The sequence below is a fragment of the Natator depressus genome, chromosome 10 (assembly GCF_965152275.1).
Source record: "Natator depressus isolate rNatDep1 chromosome 10, rNatDep2.hap1, whole genome shotgun sequence".
Classification (NCBI taxonomy): Eukaryota; Metazoa; Chordata; order Testudines; family Cheloniidae; genus Natator; species Natator depressus.
The window spans coordinates 46,564,420-46,585,077 of record NC_134243.1 but is presented as its reverse complement, the minus strand read 5'-3'; the positions used below and the strand labels follow the sequence as shown (position 1 = coordinate 46,585,077).

The 20,658-nt window shown below is 46.1% G+C and overlaps 1 protein-coding gene across 6 annotated transcripts in view; it reads right to left on the bottom strand.

The window, feature by feature from the left end:
- Window positions 1-20,658, bottom strand: part of PPCDC (phosphopantothenoylcysteine decarboxylase) — a 52,715-nt gene that overhangs the window by 13,722 nt on the left and 18,335 nt on the right. For 5 of the 6 annotated variants that reach the window (XM_074966014.1, XM_074966016.1, XM_074966018.1 and 2 more), the window contains one exon: window positions 6,719-6,814. The exons of the other annotated variant lie outside the window; for it this stretch is intronic. In XM_074966014.1, the coding sequence (XP_074822115.1) occupies window positions 6,719-6,814 (96 nt within the window). The remainder of the gene's footprint in view (window positions 1-6,718; window positions 6,815-20,658) is intronic. 6 annotated transcript variants of the gene reach the window in all.

The following is a 20,658-nucleotide window of genomic DNA, read 5'->3' as shown; positions in this document are numbered from 1 at the left end:
ACACAAGATTGCTTGTGGCATTCATGGAGGTGCTGACCACATTGGAACGCTGCTTCTGGGCTCAGGAAACAAATACTGAGTAGTGGGATCACATCGTCGTGCACATCTGGGATGACGAGCAGTGGCTGCAGAACTTTCGGATGAGGAAAGCCACATTCATGGGACTCTGTGATGAGTTCCCCCCAGCCCTGTGGTGCAAGGACACGAGAATGAGAGCTGCCCTGTTGCTGGAGAAGCGCGTGGCAATTGCACTGTGGAAGCTGGCTACTCCAGACTGCTACCGATCGGTTGCTAACTAGTTCGGAGAGGGAAAGTTGACCGTTGGACTCGTGTTGACGGAAATGTGCAGGGCAGTTAATCGCATCCTGCTCTGAAAGACTGTGACTCTGGGCAACGTGCGTGACATTGTGGATTGCTTTCCACAAATGGGCTTCCCTAACTGTGGAGGGGTGATAGATGGCATGCATATTCCAATTCTGGCACCAAACCACCTAGCGACCGAGTACATTAATCAGAAGGGGTATTTCTCAATGGTTCTCCAGGCACTTGTGGATCACGGTGGGCATTTTCACAGAGATTAACACAGGCTGGTCCAGAAAGGTGCATGACACATACATCTTTCGGAACACTGGCCGGTTCAGAAAGCTGCAAGCAGGGACTTTCTTCCCGAACCGGAAGATCACCATAGGGGAAGTCAAAATGCCCACTGTGATCCTGGGAGACCCTGCCTACCCCTTAATGCCGTGGCTTATGAAGCCATACACGGGGCACCTTGACAGCAACAAGGAGCGGTTCAACAACAGGCTAAGCAAATGCAGAATGATTGTTGAGTGTGCTTTTGGCTGTCTAAAGGCCCACTGGCGCTGCCTACATGGGAGGCTCGACCTGGCCGATGACAATATTCCTATGCTTATAGCCGCATGCTGTACGCTCCACATTTGTGAAGGGAAGGGTGAAGGCTTCACTCAGGGATGGACCGCTAAGGCTCAGCGCCTGGAGGCTGAATTTGAACAGCCAGAGACCAGGGCTATTAGAGGGGCACAGCATGGGACCATAAGGATCAGGGATGCCTTGAGGCAGCAATTTGAAGCCGATATCCACTAATATTTGTTGCTATGCTCAGGAGTGCAGTGCTTGTAATGACAGAAGGTGATTGTGACTGGTGCAGACGGTGCACTATGAAGGTTTAAGAAAATTGCCTGTTGCTTTGCAGGGCTCTGTTTGCTTTCAAACCAAAACAATTCTTTCATTAAAAAACAACAACTGGAGGAGAGAGACAAACAAAAAACACATCAGCACTGTGGGGGATGGGGGAAGGGAGGGTCCCAGGAGGAGGTGGGGTCCCGGGATGGTTAAAGATTTGTGTATGTCCAGGTATCATAAGCAACTTTGCCCTTTGGAGTACAGTGCAGCGGGTACTGTACTTCAGCAGGGCTAAACTGCAGAGGGATGGGTGTTGAGTGCAGTGGGTACTGGGAAGCCGCAGGGCTGGACTCTGTCAGGGCAGGAGTGGAATGCAGCGAATACAGACTGGAGCCAGGAGGTTGATGAGTGTGTTGGCGGTGTCTGGGGGGCGCATGGGAAAGAGTTTTGTGACAGTGGCTGCAGAGGAGGGAGGGCGTGGAGCTGCTCGGTTTGCAGTGCTAGTAGCGCCTGGAGCACGTGCGCTTGGCGCTCCGTGGCTTCGTTCTGGCGTGCCATGTTCTCCTTTTGGTCCCTCTTCTCACTGTCCCACCACTCCTTCAATTCTCGTTTTTCGGCTGCAGAGTGCATCGTGACATCACGCAGAAAGTCCTCTTTAGTTCTTTGTGACTGCTTTCGAATTCTGCGCAGCCGTTCAGGCAGCGATAAAGAGGGAGGCTGAGCTCCCGAGGTCATATCTGTGAAGCCAAACTGCAACGTTTTACAGAAGCAGTATTGTTTGCAACACACAGACCACTGATTCAGTGATTTAAAACACAGCCACTATTCACATACCTGTCACTAACTGGCTAACCCCAGGCAAACACACATGAGCCACAAGACCCCCAAAATGGTGAGTAACCGCAGGGGCAGGGGAAATCAGTGTTCCAAGACCGAACTGTACACTGGGCACGTGGCTCTTGGGGAGAGCCGGCACTGTAGGGGGTAGCCTTATAATCATTACTGTCCCCACATTTTCCACAGGATGTGATCATTATGGAAGATATCTCGCTGCTGAGGGTGAGCAGGGAATCAAGGGAGGGTCTTCTCCAAGGCTGCAGCTTCCGCTCTGGCCCTTATGCAGCTCGCCTGTGTGCAGCAATGGTCCCCCCCAGTGACGGCAGAGTGGCGCGGAAAAGTTACCCTTAATGGGGTGTGGCAAATTGCCGGTATGATTATGATCGGTCCCGCGCTTCTTCTTCTTGGGCGGGGTGGGGGGTTGTGTGTTCAGGGCGCAGTTTCCTGCCCCTGAACTAGGGTATCTACGGTCCCACTAGTAACCCAGAGAAGGGTAGTGGAGAGGGAGGGACCCGGGCCCAACCTCTACTCCGGGTCCCAGCCCAGGGACCCTAGGGATAGTGGTAAACCACTTGAACTAGTGCTTCTTTCCCCTGGGCTACTTCCCTCTCCTGCTCTTCAGCTTGTGGGGCTTCCTGCCCTCTCTCTCTGCACAAGCCGGGTGTCTCTTTACCTAGGGTCTTGGTCTTCTAGCCAGCCACGGCACTTCTCCAAACTCTCCTCTACTTCAACTCCTCCAAACTGCTCTCTGCTCCAACTCCAAACCACTCTGCTCCAATTCCTTCCCCTGGCTGATTGAAGCAGGGGGTTTTATCAGGTGACTAGCTTCAGGTGCTTTTAATTAATCTATAGAAACCTTTCTTCCCTTTCCAGAGAATAGGGCTTCTCCTCATCCTGGGACTTACATATCTCTCCTATTTCACTCTCCTGCTGTCTTCTGGCCATGCTGTATCACAGGGGCAAGAAACAAAGCAGCTCTGCCAGAGAACCTGTAGCAGAGGATTGCCCAGTATCTCCATGAGAGTTTTGTGGAGATCTCCGAGGCAGATTCTCGTGAAGTGTGGGAGTCAATCAACACCCTGTTCTGCCACTCAGACTAGGCATGTGGTGGTACGCGCATCATACAGACACAAGCCTGCTTTCTGCAACCCTCCTGCCTGCAACAACTCGCTTCAGCAATTCCCAAAAATCAAAGCCACTTACCAGGAGCCTCCTCCTCTCCAGTCTGCACTTCGCCAAGCTCTGACAGCTGTGACTGGCTAGCCTCCCCTGGGGTTGAGAAGAGCTCCTGGCTGTATGCATCTCTGACCTCCTAGTCATCCTCCACCCCTGGGTCCCCCTGGCCCACTCCACATCCTCATCCAAAACTTCCTCCTCCTGGCTCGGTCCACTCTCGGCTGGCACACAAGCCACTGAAGTCTCCACAGTAGTCTTCACAGTGGAGGTGGGGTTGCCACCGAGCATCGCGTCCAGCTCTTTGTAGAAACGGCAGCTCATTGGCGCAGCACCGGAGCAGCGGTTTGCCTCCCGCACCTTGTGGTAGGCGTTTTGCAGCTCCTTCGCTTTGACCCTGCACTGCACTGTGTCCAGGTCATGGCCCCTTCTGTCATGCATCGTGAAATCTGTCCATGGGTATCATAATTCCTACGGCTGGAGTGCAGCTGGGACTGGACAGCCTCTTCTCCCCAAATGCTGATGAGACCCAGGTACACCCCGAGGGGAAGTTAGGAAGTGGCCCAGGGACAGACAACCCTAGTCTAGTTGTGTTGTTGCCGTAGACCCAGTCAGCGTGTTGTGGTCAGGATCGCTGCTGACCCAGTGGCAGACCCCTCTACTGCTGTTAGGGCCCTGGGCCGGGATGCAGTGGAGTGGGTGGGCCTACATCCCCTCTGCCACCCCAACCCCTGGGGTGGCGGTCTCCCCCGTCTAGGCTAAAAGGCCAGTGCTTTTTGGACATCCGCCGGAGCTAGGATGCCTGAACCCCTTGCTACTTGACCCTGAACGCAGGCCCGAGCTATAGACTTTCATTGCCCTGCCCTCACTAAGGGCCTGGCCTTCCTACCTGTGTTTCGTTGCTGGGCCCTTACCACAAGCCTGAGTTATAGACTCGAGCGGTAGACTGTTGTCACCCCGCTAATGCCCCATCGTAGGCAATGAACAGACATGTGGTGAGGCCTCCCAAGGACCCAGATGGGGAGGAGCCCCCGCTGCTAATCCACTACAGGCACAGAGAGGTAAAGTGACTCACCCAAGGTCACAAGAATGAGTCAGTGGCAGAGCCAGGAATAGAACCCAGGTCTCCATCTCATAGCCCTAATCATAAGATGATAAAGAATGGTACAGAGCAATTCATTCACGCAGCACAAACTGCTGCCTCCGGCTGCCAGAAATATAATCTGGAACTATTTTTCACCACACAAACCATCTGTTTTGATTGGCTGGATTTCATGTTATGATTCAGGATTAAGAAGAAAGGCAGTTCAGTGCCATAGTCTCCAATCAGGAATCCTAACTAGTATTAAATTACAGGAGAAAAATGAATGGGAGGGAACCATCCAAAACAGCAAAACACTGAAGTTCTGAATGAGTTAGGACTCCGCAATGAAACTGGGCACAGATGAACTTTTTCTCCAGGTGCCCAGGCATCAGATCAGAGGCTGGGAATCTAGAACTTTTATTATACATCATATGGAGTGTAATAGGCCTGGGATATTCAGTGGTGCCGGAGGTTTCTGAGTCATATGCTGAAGGTAGATTTTAAACAGGGCTGGATAATTGTATTACTATTAATAATGTCTGTAGATTTGCAGGCTAAGATAATGATAGGGGTAATCAAGATGCTGCCCTCTAAATTGGGCGAGGCATAATGACTGCATAACATCTGCACCCATCAGGGGTGGCAGGTTTGTAGAAATTTTGGTGGTGCCCAGAGCCTGCCCCCCCCACCTGCCTAAGGCTCTGGGAGGGAGTTTGGGTGGGGGGAGGAGGTCTGGGGTGCAGGCCCTGGACTGCACCAGGGGATTGGGGTGCAGGAGGGGTGCAGGATCTGGGAGGGATTTTCGGTGCAGAAGGGGTGAGAGGTTGGGCTCTGGGAGGGAGTTTGGGTGGGGGAGGGGGTCTGGGTTGCAGGCTCCTGGATGGAGTTTGGGTGCTGGGTGCAGGCTCCGGGCTGGGGCAGGGGATGAGGGAGCAGGAGGGGGTGAGGGGTGCAGGCTCTGGGAAGGAGTTTGAGGGCAGGCTCTGGGCTGGGGAAGGGGGTGAGGGGTGTAGGCTCTGGGGGTGTGGGAAAGGGGTGGGGTGCAGAGGGTGAGGGGTGCAGGCTCTGGGAGGGAGTTTGGGGGTGGGAGTGGAGGTGTGGGAAAGGGGTGGGGGTGCAGGCTCCTAGGCAGGGTGGGCTGGGGGTCTCTATGTGCTGCTAGCCCCAGGAACTTCCTATTGGCTGCAGGGTTCCTTGGGGCGGGAGCAGCGCGCATAGACACAGACCACCCCCGGCCCACGGACTGCAGGGAGGGGCCGGCAGCCACGTGGATGGAGCAGGCAGGAAGCTGCTCAGCTCCGCTGCGCTGTCAGTGGTAGGTGGGGGCCCCGGGCCATTTTAAATCGCCCAGGGGACGTGCAGGGGGGAGTGCCAGGGGACGGGCCAAGGGAGAGACCCGGCCTCAAACATTGCTGGAATGCGTATCAGGAATATTCCTGGTGCCCAGTCACCACTGGCCCATAGAACTCGCTGCCCATGCCCCACAGCTCTTCAGTGGCTTCCTACTCACTTCCGGCTGCTATTCAGGGAGATGGGGATAGCTCTTAAGTCCTGAGTGGTCAGAGACCACCTCTTACCCTAAACTCCCTCCCTTGCCCATTTGTGTGTCATGTGGTTCTCTGGCATAATGAGGGCAACCTTTGTTTTAATACTTGGTTTCTAGTGTAGTTGAGACCATGTGATTTGGGAATTGTGCTATAGTCCTAGGTCATCACAAACAAAATATGTGACAACATACAGATGTTCCCTAACCATGCCAGAAAATTGCACTGGCACAATTGGACCTATAATGTAGAGGGAGTGTGCCCGAGAGACCCAGATACAGGAAGTGACCAGGGCTTATCTAGACCCAGCAGTCTTAGAAGCACATGAGATCCAGTGCTTGGGTCTTCTCACAACATACTGGTGTCTGACCAGAGAGGGGGACTGGGACAGGTTGTGGCACTACCCATTAACAATCTTTCCTTTCTTCCACACTTAGCCTTTCCTGTTCATTTAGACTGTAAGCTCTAGGACAGAGCCTGTCTATTATGTGTTTGTACAGTGCCTACCACAATGAGGTTATGATATTGGTTGGGACCACTAAACACTACTGTAATAATAATAATAAATACCACCATCCAGAGAGGGCATCATCATATTATTTGCATGTTTTTAATACTTTGTACTTGGATTCAAAAGCTCTGTAAAACTGAACGAAATCAGTCCATCAGCCTCATTCTGAAAAACTGATCACTTGAAGGGGACCAGGAAGGAATTCTTTGACTATCCCAAATCCAGCATCTGCACAACTGACCAAGTGCATTATGGAGGGAGACGGTTTTGCCTTGCTCTGAAGAATCAGCTATTGGCCATTTCTGGAAGACTAGGTCAACTGAATGAACAAACAAATCCTATATAAAAAGTGAAGCTGGCATGGGACTTAGGTGTCCCCTGCAACCATGGAGAATGGATGAGATGGGGTAGGAAAGGGATACTGACCTGCCATTCGTCAGTGTCACTGTAGAGGGTTACGGGAATCTCCTGGGGGTTGTAGAAATGTTTTGCCCTCTCGGTTGTTACCACACGCACTTTCAGCTAATGAGAGAAAAGGAGGAGGAGACTCAAACAATTAGTTTATAACATAAAAGCCCTGAGGCAGGCAAGGGAAGGAGGACTTGGGTGGCAAAGAGTTTTATATCAGGCCTTCACACCAAGATTTCACCCTACAATTCATATTTGCATAACCACTTCCAGTCACTGCTGAAAGGTCAGGCACCAACAGGTGCAATGCAAGCCAGATACTCATTTCTGTTCTTCACATGAGCAGGCTGGGCCTTAGTCATTTGGTTCCTAGCATATGCAAATAACCAACCAGCAGTTGGGCCAGTGAAGATGACCGAAACAGACAGAAGAGAGGTGTGGTTTAGAAAAGAGGGCTGCCAGGAAAAACAAAGCTCCCTACAAGATCCTTGTTTGATCACGAGATGTGTATGGAAAGAGGGCGTGAAAGTGCCTGGCTCTGCAAGGCCCTCTTAACCATGGCACCTCATGGCCCTGGACAAGAAGACACCATAATAAAACTTTTTGTTTCCCAGGGCTATTTCTGCCTGGTAGGATTTTTGTTCATCCATCTGTGTCTAACTACACCTGCTGCATTTGCAATCAAACTGCATGTAAACAGTCTGCCTACCATGGGAGATTATGGGTGTAACTCAATGGTTTTAACTGCAAGGAGGCTTTTCTCAAATTTTCTGGCTGTTGTCCTAGCACCAGTGAGGATGTGCACTTACTACCTATTATGGAGTGTGATGCTGGCATACCAGGTGCCAGCTTATGCCAAGGTGCCCATGCCTCAACTGAATACTTACAAATACATGGCTGAAATCAGTCAGGCTCACCTGTGTGTTAGTATTGTTAAGATCAGTACTAGAATAACAATGCATTTAGTGTTTAGATTTTATGGAATGCTTGTAAGTTGCTGCATGCATTAATCTCACTTATATCTGTATCCCATATCATAAGGTAATATTTGAGTGTTTTCACTGTAAGCCTCTGTGTAAATCACCAGACGTGCGAGAGACATTAACTCGTGTAAAGTGCTTATCTCCAACAGAAAGTGGCTAACAAGGAAGGCTCATCAACAGCAGATGGACTAGAGTGGAACATTAAAAAGGACAAAAGACTTTGTTCTTCACTGATGATGGCCAGTATATGCTAGCACTTCCTGCCATTATTTCCACCAGTGGTGGGAGAATTTGAAAAAAAAAAAAAACCTCTGTGTAGGCACATCCATAGTAATATACTTGATTATGGGCTTTCTAGGTATACTCATCGTGCTAGCCGCTATACACCTCTGTTGTGAGCAAAAGCTACTGACAATCTCCAACAGCAGCAGTTGAGGCTTGGGAACAGGGTAACCTATCTCCCGAACAGTGACTGTTTTATAGCCTGTTTTATCTTTTATTGTCTGTTTTATCTTCCTAGGCTCATTTACCTCCACCATTGTTACCTAGGATGACCTGGGGCAGTGGAAAATTCCAGCTCCAAAACTTCAGTCTTTGATCACTTTCGCTGTTTATTTCAGAATCTAAGGAGGGCTGTTCTACATAGTATATACAGGTAAATTTCTCTATGTGGGTATATTTATAGTGATACAGGTGTAGCAGTACATCACACTGGGTTGACATTCTTATTCTGGACTAAAACTGCTCTTTTCCAGTTTAGTTTATGTTGCTTTGAAAGTGGCAATGTCAAAGCATAGTGGGGGCACGTACCTATGAACTGCAATCTAACAAGCAAGCAGCTAGCTGGAGTCAGCCAGCACTATCTGAGTGCATGTCTTTCAGCTCTCCCTCCTCCAGGCTGGGTTCTGTGGTTGCTTCTGTAAAGGGAAATCATGTCTTACTAATCTATTAGAGTTCTTTGAAGTGGTCAACAAACATGTGGACAAGGGGGATCCAGTACTTAGATTTCCAGAAAGCCTTTGAAAAGGTCCCTCACCAAAGGCTCTTATGTAAATTAAGTTGTCATGGGATAAGAGGGAAGATCCTTTCATGGATTAAGAACTGGTTAAAAGACAGGGAACAAAGGGTAGGAATAAACGGTAAACTTTCAGAATGGAGAGGAGTAACTAGTGGTGTTCCCCAAGGGTCAGTCCTAGGACCAATCCTATTCAACTTATTCATAAATGATCTGGAGAAAGGGGTAAACAGTGAGGTGGCAAAGTTTGCAGACGATACTGAACTGCTCAAGATAGTTAAGACCAAAGCAGACTGTGAAGAACCTCAAAAAGATCTCACAAAACTAAGATTGGGCAACAAAATGGCAAATGAAATTTAATGTGGATAAATGTAAAGTAATGCACATTGGAAAAAATAACCCCAACTATATATACAATATGATGGGAGCTAATTTAGCTACAACTAATCAGCAAAGATATCTTGGAGTCATCGTGGATAGTTCTCTGAAGACATCCATGCAGCGTGCAGCGGCAGCCAAAAAAGCAAACAGGATGTTAGGAATCATTTAAAAAAGGGATAGAGAATAAGACTGAGAATATCTTATTGCCCTTATATAAATCCATGGTACACCAACATCTTGAATACTGCGTACAGATGTGGTCTCCTCATCTCAAAAAAGATATACTGGCATTAGAAAAGGTTCAGAGAAGGGCAACTAAAACAATTAGGGGTTTGGAACGGGTCTCATATGAGGAGAGATTAAAGAGACTAGGACTTTTCAGCTTGGAAAAGAGGAGACTAAGGGGGGATATGATAGAGGTATCTAAAATCATGAGTGGTGTGGAGAAAGTGAATAAGGAAAAGTTATTTACTTGTTCCCATAATATAAGAACTAGGGGCCACCAAATGAAATTAATGGGCAGCAGGTTTAAAACAAATAAAAGGAAGTTCTTCTTCTCTCAGCGCACAGTCAATCTGTGGAACTCCTTGCCTGAGGAGGTTGTGAAGGCGAGGACTATAACAGGGTTTACAAGAGAACTAGATAAATTCATGGAGGTTAAGTCCATTAATGGCTATTAGCCAGGCTGGGTAAGGAATGGTGTCCCTAGCCTCTGTTTGTCAGAGGCATAGGCGTGGGCTCCCTGGGTGCTCCAGGGCTGGAGCACCCACAGAAAAAAAATTGTGGGTGCTCTGCACCCACCGGGATAATCAGTTGTGGCAGCTGCAACTCAGCTCTCGCGCATGCGGAGCCCTGTGAACCTTTGGCGGGTGGCTGGATTAGCTGTTTCTAACCAATCAACTGTAGTGCGCAGCAGCCTATCAGCTGTTTTGGCAGGGAGCCAGCAGATGAGCCGCGTGTGGCTGCAGTTTCTAACCCACCCCCCATGGCAGGTAAAAGTGGTCCGTTTCCAGGGCAGAGCAGGCTTTTACTCCTCCCTGAGCAAGAACTTGATACGGCTATCCGGAGGAGCTGGATCAGCGGCTCCTCTCTCCCCCTTGGCTCTGCGCTGTGGGAAATGTAAATTCCCCATTGTGTGGGCCGCTGTTCCCTGAGGCTGGAAGCAGCAGAGCTGTCTGGATTGCTCTGTCCGCCCCACCCCTTCGCACACAGAGGGAGTCTTTAATGAGTTTCTCAAATGCCCGCTCAGGCTGAGTGGCTGAGAGCCTGTGCAAGTAAGAAATTCCGCCCCCAGCCAGCAGCAGTCCTAGCAGCCCCTGGTCCAGAGGTGCACTCAAAGCACTTCATGTGGGTAAATAGCTCGCACCCAGCTGATAGGATGAGACCCCGGAGAGAGCAGTTTCTGGCTAGCCTTGGCCAAGAGAAGGGACCTGGTGAGTGCTGATCTCAAGTCTCTCCCACAAAGTTGATCGGTTTTATTTTCAGTGTCACAGTCAGTGCTTCCCTGAGACATTTCAGTTGCTCTTGATGGAGATCAGAGGAAGTATTATTGTAATTACCTCTGCTTCTCAATCTTCTTTCTTGAAATAGTCAATGGATCCTGGGGACTTTTGTTAATTTAAAAAAAAAAAAAAACCAAAAACCCCTCCCGGAGTGCTCTTAATTCTACCTGGTTGTTACAGCCTTAGAACAGGTCTCTTGAGTAACTTCCTTAACATTTGAGTATGCCCTTTTAAAATGACATTGTTTAGAGGAAAAAGAAAAGGAGGACTTGTGGCACCTTAGAGACTAACAAATAAATTTGTTGGTCTCTAAGGTGCCACAAGTCCTCCTTTTCTTTTTGCGGATACAGACTAAAACAGCTGCTACTCTGAAACCCATTGTTTAGAGGGCAAATTTTCTTAACATTTAAGACGTATAGTGTCATATTGTATTTTCACTAAGACACAGTTAAGAATCGTCCAGTTCAGTCACTGTAGATACATACTCAGGATTTCTTATATTGTAAAACTGAACTGTTTCCAGAACTAAAACAGCCTTTTAGATCAGTCATTTGTTAATGCAAGTTCAATTTTTAAATTTGTTTTTATGTTTTGAATCTTTATACCTTTAATATCTTGAACTGGAGTACTTGTGGCACCTTAGAGACTAACCAATTTATTTGAGCATAAGCTTTCGTGAGCTACAGCTCACTTCATCGGATGCATACTGTGGAAAGTGTAGAAGATCTTTTTATATACGCACAAAGCATGAAAAAATACCTCCTCCCACTCCACTCTCCTGCTGGTGAGTGGGGTGGGAGGAGGTATTTTTTCATGCTTTGTGCGTATATAAAAAAATCTTCTACACTTTCCACAGTATGCATCTGATGAAGTGAGCTGTAGCTCACGAAAGCTTATGCTCAAATAAATTGGTTAGTCTCTAAGGTGCCACAAGTACTCCTTTTCTTTTTGCGAATACAGACTAACACGGCTGTTATTCTGAAACTTGAACTGGAGTGTGTTTTCATTTGTGCTGGAGAAAGATCAAATGCATTGTATAAATAGATTACAATGTTTTTAAGACTTTATTTCTAATTGCGAGTAACTTAATAGGAAAAGAAAGCACACTGACATTGGAAAAATACGATAACATTTGTATCTACTGGAAATACACCCTCAGACATCTTAGAAAGGAAGTATTTCTTCCCACAACACATAGTCAACCCGTGGAACTCATTGTCAGGGGATGCTGTGAATGTCAAAACCTTGATACCTCCATTGCCCCCATCATCACACAGGCATAAATGGACTTAGCCTACGAGGCAGGGAAGCATTAGCCCCATTTGGAAGGGGGGATCTAGGGCACCAAGAGATGAAGTGACTTTCCTGAGACTAAGCAGGGAGTCTGTGGCAGAGCAGAGAATCAAACTCAGAACACCTGAGCTCCAAGCCTGTGCTTTAACCAGTAGGCAACCTTTCCTACCCTGAAGAGGGGAACCTCCTGTGTCACTTTGAGTGAGCGGGTGGAGTCAGGCGCTAGACCGAGCCACCAGGCGGGGAGAAGCAGAGAGAGGCAGCGTGGGGATGGGGCCTTGGGCAGAGTGGGGGTGAAGCCTCAGGGAAGGGGCAGGGCCAGGTGGGGCACCCACTGGCAAAACGAAAAGTCAGCACCTATGGTCAGAGGGTGGAGATGGATGGCAGGAGACAGATCACTTGACCATTACCTGTTAGGTTCATTCCCTCTGGGGCACCTGGCATTGGCCACTGTCGGCAGACAGGATACTGGGCTAGATGGACCTTTGGTCTGACCCAGCATGGCTGTTCTTATGTTCTTGTTCTTCACAGCAGGGCACTTTCCAGTTATTCTGCATCATACCCTGGGACATTATGCTCTTTCTGAAATGTTTGCTCATTTTCCATAGCTTTCATTTGAAATCACACACGTCTGGCCCTTTCCAGTGTCAAAATCATTTTCAGAGCAACAACCAGAGTTTCTCCATTAACCTCACTTTGCACAAAACTGTTTCCAGCCAAGCAGCAGCAGCAAAGGTGCTAACTGCACTGCTACCCTATTTGCCTCAATGAGGTGTTTACCTCAGAGCCCACACAGCCTATTTAAATGCTGATTTTATACAGCAACTGCATTCTTTAGACTTGTCTACAAGGTGTGTCAATGTGCACCGGAGGGGTGTAAATTGCAGAACATTCTAAAATGTTGTGCTGAAACTGCCCCACGTAGACCCTGCTGACACACTCTGAAAGGTACTTAGCGTCTGTTGATGTAGTCCCATTCTACGTTAAAATGCACTAGGAATCTTTTGAAGCATGCTAGTGTAACTGGGGCCAGATCTATACTATAGACTTTAGCCAGAATACTAATATTGGATGTGATTTTTAATGACATTTCTATATTAATAAAAGCCTAGCTTAACCACAAAATATTGGGTTCAATGCAGGAATCACTGGGTGCAACTCTCCTTGTTCAGTAACTGGTATAGACCATACCAGCAAAAGCACTGTTTTGCTGCTATAAGCTGCAACTACACTAAGGCTGTGTCTACATCGCACTTTCAGCAGTAAAACTTTTGTTAGTCAAGGGTGTGAAAAAACCACACCCCTGACCGACAAAAGTTTTACTGACAAAAAGCGCCAGCGTGGACAGCACTTTATCAGCAGGAGACACTCTCCCAGGGCCGGCCCACAACATTTTGGCACCTGAGGTGGGGAACTCAAATGACGCCCCGATGCCCCCTCACTTGGGCCAAAACTTTGAAAGGTCTCAATTCTGCCGCCTTCCTGTTCTACTCCTCTCATGGTACTGCTCTGCTACCTACCCCAATAAAGGAGAACGAACAACTTAAAATGCCTTGTTCAAAAATTTTAAATAACACTTAACTTTCACAAAAAGAAAAGGAGGACTTGTGGCACCTTAGAGACTAACAAATTTATTTGAGCATGAGCTTTCGTGAGCTACAGCTCACTTCATTGGATGCATGCAGTGGAAAATACAGTGGGGAGATTTTATATACACAGAGAACATGAAACAATGGGTGTTACCATAAACACTGTAACAAGAGCGATCAGGTAAGGTGAGCTATTACCAGCAGGAGAGGAAAAAAAACCCACAAACTTTTGTAGTGATAATCAAGGTGGGCCATTTCCAAGAAGTTGACAAGAACGTGTGAGGAACAGTGTGTGTGTGTGGGGGGGGGGGCGGGGAATAAACATGGGGAAATAGTTTTACTTTGTGTAATGACACATCCACTCCCAGTCTTTACTCAAGCCTAAGTTAATGGTGTCCAGTTTGCAAATTAATTCCAATTCAGCAGTCTCTTGTTGGAGTCTGTTTTTGAAGTTTTTTTGTTGAAAAATTGCCACATCTGTAATTGAGAGATTGAAGTGTTCTCCGACTGGTTTTTGAATGTTATAATTCTTGACATCTGATTTGTGTCCATTTATTCTTTTACGTAGAGACTGTCCGGTTTGGCTAATGTACATGGCAGAGGGGCACTGCTGGCACATGATGGCATATATCACATTGGTAGATGTGCAGGTGAACAAGCCTCTGATAGTGTGGCTGATGTGATTAGGCCCTATGATGGTATCCCCTGAATAGATATGTGGACAGAGTTGGCAACAGGCTTTGTTGCAAGGATAGGTTCCTGGGTTAGTGTTTTTGTGCATCCGATGAAGTGAGCTGTAGCTCACAAAAGCTTATGCTCAAATAAACTGGTTAGTCTCTAAGGTGCCACAAGTACTCCTTTTGTTTTTGTTGTGTGGTTGCTGGTGAGTATTTGCTTCAGGTTGGGGGGCTGTCTGTAAGCAAGGACTGGCCTGTCTCCCAAGAGCTGTGAGAGTGATGGGTCGTCCTTCAGGACTTTAACTTTCAAACGCCTGGACAGCAAATGTAACTTTTCTTGTCTGCATAGTAAACACTGGTATTTTTATCTGTTTGAATAATCAAAGTGGTTCTTTCCATGCCTTCTTGGTTGCAAAGATTTGAACTTCTTCCTGAAGGTCCACAATCTGGGCCAGCTCATGCTCTATTGAGATGAAGGGGGCCTCCAAAAAAGTCTTTACACTTCACAGGAAGGTGAATGGCACCTCATACATGTGGAGAGATTAATGGATATTGATGTCAACACAAGTGCTACATCTGGGGGGAGGAATAGCTCAGTGGTTTGAGCATTGGCCTGCTAAACCCAGGGTTGAGAGTTCAATCCTTGAGGGGGTCATCTGGGGCAAAAATTGGGGATTGGTCCTGCTTTGAGCAGGGGGTTGGACTAGATGACCTCCTAAGGTCCCTTCCAACCCTGGTATTCTATGAGATGGTTGCAAGGCCAAGCAACCTCTCCTGTGTCATTGTGGAGCGTAGATGTGTTTTTATTAACTTCAGCTTGGAGAAGCTGCATTTTCCACTGGCAACTGTTACAGGAAGTGTTAGAAGTATGCGCAGAGCAACAAAAGCATTTGGAAAGAGTGTGGTCATCTTATTTGGGCATATATATTCCAGAACAACCTTTGGAGTTATTCCTGCTGAAATGTATCTTGAAAGGCCTTTCAGTTCATCATCTAAATCACTCGCATCAATATCACGCATGTTATCATGTGTCAACACTGTCTCTAGTGCCCTGCACTGCTGGTGTAGGTCTTCTTCAGGTATAGGGAGGAGTTTTAGAATATCATACAACATCCCAAATATACTGCTGTGTTTCTTGAGCTGCATGAAACATTCTTCAACTGACTGTATTGCACAATCTAGCACCTGGTTAATCAAAATGTCTTCTTTGGTGACTCTTGTATTCTTGAATGGGTGGGAAAATAGCTTCAGTGTGAAGTTCCCCTGCCAACTTCTGTGCACTCTTCAGAATGTTTTGAAATCCCTCATCTGACCAGTAAGACTGTAGGTATGACTTTGCTTTGTCCAGCTGTTCCATTGCTCCAGCTATATCAAGGTCAACACCTTGAAGTCTCTTGCTTACAACATTTATTTCAAACAGTATGTCATGCCACAACACTAAGCCACACAGAAATTTGAAGTTATGTATGTTTCTGGTGATTCCATTTCCCTCTGCCACTGTTCTCCCATGAACAGTTCCTGTCATAGCGTTATCCTCCATAATGGCAACTATGGCATCATCTATCTTCCCAATTTGGTGTTTGATAGGCTTTATCGCCTCCACTCGACTTTCCCATTGTGTTGCACTCAGTGGTTTCAGTGTCAGAGAGGATGTTCCCAGATGTTGCTTCAAAATTTGCCAACAATGAGTTGATGCAGAGAAAAATACATAGATGCTTTGTATTACATTAAAAAATTCAGCAGCCTCACTAGAAGCTGATGCTACATCACTGACCACCAAGTTCAATGAATGAGAACTGCATGGGACAAAAAAAAACTCGAGGGTTTAACTCTCAGATCCGTGTCTGCACTCCTCTGTTCTTTCCTCTCATGTTGGCATCTCTCATGTCAGCTATCGCAATTCCCATATCTTCCAGCTTTTTAAGAAGCACAATTGTCATACCAGCTCCTGTAGTATCATCAATGTCAATACATTCTAGAAAATGCTCTCTGACCGTCACCATTGCAGGGACATTTTCACTAGGTTCTGTTGTTGTTACAAAATGCACCATTAAAAGTCATTTGTTCCGTATGGCTGATGTCAGCGGTGCAGTCCAGAATAACAGAGTAATAACCTGCTGACTTCAGATCGGCCACAATCTTCTGTTTGACGTTTGTTGCCAGTAACTGAATGATCTTATTTTGAATTGTTTTTCCAAGGTAGTGGTGTGTGTACATTTCTTAGGTAGTGACTCTTCTTAGATGCTCCTGGAGTACAGCATCAAACTCAGTCATCAGCTCCATAATTTTAAGGAAGTTTCCATTGTTTGGCACATACAGCTGATCTGAAGTGCCATGCAGTGCTAGGTTTTGGGTAGTAAGCATTCTCACAATCGCAATGAGCCTTTTCAGAACATTTTGCCAGTAAAGAGACTCTGATGCAATCTTCACTTGATGCTGATCATCTATGGTGGCCTTTAACCTCAGTCTCATCTCAAGCTCTTTCCACCTATGGAATGCTCTCTGGTGATTTGCTGCCTTCTCATGGCATGCCAGATTTCTAGCCAGATTTTTCCAGTCCTTTGTTCCTGTAGAACCCAATGTGGCTGGAACATTAGACTGGAAGAGTTTGCAACAAAAACACTATGCAGCATTCTGAGTTTTTGAGTACATAAGCCATGGCCTCTCCCCTTTGTCACCATTGGGGATTTCATCCCAGTAATGTGTTGGATGGAAACTTCTATTTTTATTGTCTCTGGGGAACATGAAGTTTTTCACTTGCTGTGGCCCATGCAGTACAAGGAAGTCCCTCAGGCTACTGCTCAAGTCGGTCCACAGTCCTGGATCGTCTAGACTTAAGGAACTAAACTCAGCAGCAGCTGTTTCTTGTGCCTCCACCACACTCTTCTCCTGCCTGCCTTTTATGTCTCTTGTACCCTCCTTCCTCCAGCACAGCACTCCACTGTCTCTGTGCATCTAGAGCAGAGAGAATACACATGCACCAGCAGCAGACACAATTTTCTACACTCTGGGTCCTAGTGGCATCCCCACACAGTCTGGCACCTGAGGAGGCCGCCTCAGTTCATCTCATGGTTAGGCCATCCCTGCACTCTCCCAACGACAAAGCTACCGCGCCTCGTTGGAGGTGGTTTTATTTTGTCGGCAGGAGAGCTTTTTTTCTGGCTAACAAAGAGTGGCTACACTGCACACCTTACAGCAGCACTGCTGTAGCGGTACACCTGTGTCACTCTAAGGTGCACAGTGTAGACATAGCCTTAGAGGGCGGTATAGCTATAACTAAACTTTCTAGTGTACACAAAGCCTACGCTGGTTAGGGGTGTGATATATTAATTATTATTATTGCCAATGTAGTTATACCAGTAAAAGCTCTAGTATATATACAGTTATACCAATATAAAGGTGCCTTATAGCAATATAGTTTATTTCAGTTCCTGAACCAAAATAAGCTACATTGAGATAAGAATTTTCATACTGATATAATTGTGTACACAACAGGAGTTTTTTGCTGCTTTAACTATACCAGTACAGGTAAGGCAGCAAACCTTTCTAGTGTAGACAAGCCCTTCAAAACAAACACATAGCTGCAGCCAAGGCACTTTTAAAAACCACTCACTTTCTGCCATTTCTTTCACAGATTTTAAGGCCAAAAAGGACCATTCTGATCATCTAGTTTGACCTCCTGTATAGCACAGGCCAGAGAAGTGAACCCAGGGATTCCTGCATTGAACCCAATATTTTGTGGTTAAGCTAGAGTACATCTTTTCAAAAGACATTCACTCATGATTTTAAAACTCCAAGTGATGGAGAATGTGTGTATATAAATCTCCTCACTGTATTTTCCACTGAATGTATCCGATGAAGTGAGCTGTAGCTCACGAAAGCTTATGCTCAGATAAATTGGTTAGTCTCTAAGGTGCCACAAGTCCTCCTGTTCTTTTTGCAAATACAGACTAACACGGCTGCTACTCTGATTCCTGGGTAAGCTGTTCCAGTGATTAACTATTCCCACTGTTAAATTCTTTTCTGCAGGGATGGGCTCGTTGCTTACTCATTCTAAGTGGGACTTTCATGTCCCTCTACCTAAGTTGGAAAGAGATCAGTATTCTTTCCTTTCTACATATCTGTAACAGCCTCTGTTTCCCTTTATAACAGTTGTGTTGCTTGATTTTAGGAGATTAATATTATTATTTATATAAATTAAAAGGCTTGCCAATTGATCTGACCAGAAAATATGGTTCTTGTCCCGAAGTCAGGGTACACAGAGTCTTGCAAGGACCCTCGGGATGTATGACAAGGACACTTATGCTGAGAATACAATACAGCCGTAGATACTTTTACTGACATAAGTGGAAAGTAATCAACCAGAATTAAAAAGGAAATAGGGCTGTTCTAGAGGTACATGTGGTATCCTTTACTATACAACTTCCTAGATTAACATACTGTCATCCTTCCTTGAGAACCTGGTGGTAAGAGACAAAGGACCAGCCTCGTCTCTGGCATGCCAAAAGAGTAGGTCCAGGTTCCTCAATGTTTGAGTGGAAGGTGAAAAATTTAGGAGGAGCTAGAAAGCTATAAAACCAGAAAACTAAGCCAAAAAAGACCCAAGAAAAAACTAACCTAACCCTAATCATGGTGGTTTGCCCTCTTGTGTACCCAACCTTCCATGTCCAATTTCCTCACCCACATCAAATCGGGGTGTTCATTCTCACATCTGTTATTTCTGGCCTGAATCATTTTGGTGGCTATTTCCATGTTCTTTGTGGTGTACTTGTTAAGTTTATAGAGCACAGTCGCTTTGCAACTTCTCTATGTCAAAGGTCACAAACATATGTACGCTAACTTGCTTTAACTCATCATACAGGATGTGGCCTGTACGTTTCTTGCATTACTGCCAAAAACTACTCTAATACAAAGCTATAAATCCATTATCAACAAACCCATAAGAAAGGATATAAGCAAGCAAGCAAGCAAGCAGGCTAGCCTTATGTGCTACAAAAGACATTCAATCATGATTTAAAAATTCCAAATGATAGAGAATTTAACACATTCCTGGGTAAGCTGTTCCATTAATTAATTATTCCCACTGTTAAATTCTTTTCTGCAGGGATGGGCTTCTTGCTTACTCATCCTAAGCGGGACTTTCATGTCCCTCCACCTAAATTGGAAAGAGATCAGTATTCTCTCTTTTCTATACACCAGTAACAGCCTCTGTTTGCCTCTATAACAGCTAAAATAGAAAATGAGCATGTGACTCCTCTGTTTAACTGCTGATACAAGCTGATGTACACGTCACCTGGTAAAAGAAGTGTGCTGGAGTCACAAGGTGTGTGTTTTACATGAGGAGACTCAGCAAATACCCAGAGGCTAGTGGAGTGGCAGACTTCATCCAGGGCTAAGCTTGGATCTCCTGCTTTGCTGTCTCTACACAGAAACCACTAGCCAATGCTCTGCCAGCCTGATTTTTGCCCACGTTTACATGTTTGTGCCATTTTAAAGAGTCAAGAAAGCGGTGACTTGACTTATATTAGTAACCCTGAGCAAATACATACGTGACCATCAGAATTTTCCACTGGCCTGGATAAAACAGCACTTTTTTGTACTTCAACAGCCATTATGGTTATGAAGAAAACTTTTAAAATGTTAACTGATGCACTGTTAACATCCTGAGTCTGCAGGAGCCTAACCTGATGGCTATGAGATGTATTAACTACCTCATTCATCTCAACGAGTGGTTGAATCTGAAACCTAATGATTACAACATTGATTTTAAATTGTCAACTATTTCACTGCTGATCATTTAAGCAGAAAGTTCAATCTAACTTGCTTAGCCTACCTTCCTAAACCTCTCAGCACATTTCCTAATGATCCAAAAACTTCAGCTGTTTTCTACCCAAGTTCCTCTGACAACTTTCGTAAGACGGTTCTCTGTTGTCAGCACAAAAATCTGCAGCAAGTTAAAATTGAGGGCCTGATTTAAAGTAATTGGAAAGACTCCCATTGACTTCATTTGGCTTTGGCTCAGGCCCTGAAATTGTACAGACAGTAGAAAATAAATTGAATTTATTACCAAAATAAATAACCAGGGCTCCTACACTGAATGGATTCTTTATATTTCATTCAGTGAAAACCTCTGTTTTTAAATTTAAATGAAGCTGCCACAAAATCTGCAGACTCCTGCACAGGAGGATCACAGAATCCAGGAGCCTTGCTATCAAATTTGGATCCAGCTTGCTGCAAAGTTTATGATCAAAATATTCACAGAGAAGGGATGTCCTTTGATGTAGACTCCTTCAGAATGGGTAGTTTTTTCTCTTCCTGTCACCTATAGAGTGGAGGGAGGTCCTTCGGATACCAGTACAGGATGGGGGGTGGGGGGGGAAGAGGAGAGAGAGAGAGAGAATGCTGCGGGCCTCTATCATTCAGGCAGCTCCTGTTGCTAAGATGGAAATCCAGAAAGCTGGGGATGAGTGCTGGGGGAATGGAGAATCCCTGCATAACCTACATTCCATACACGCAGC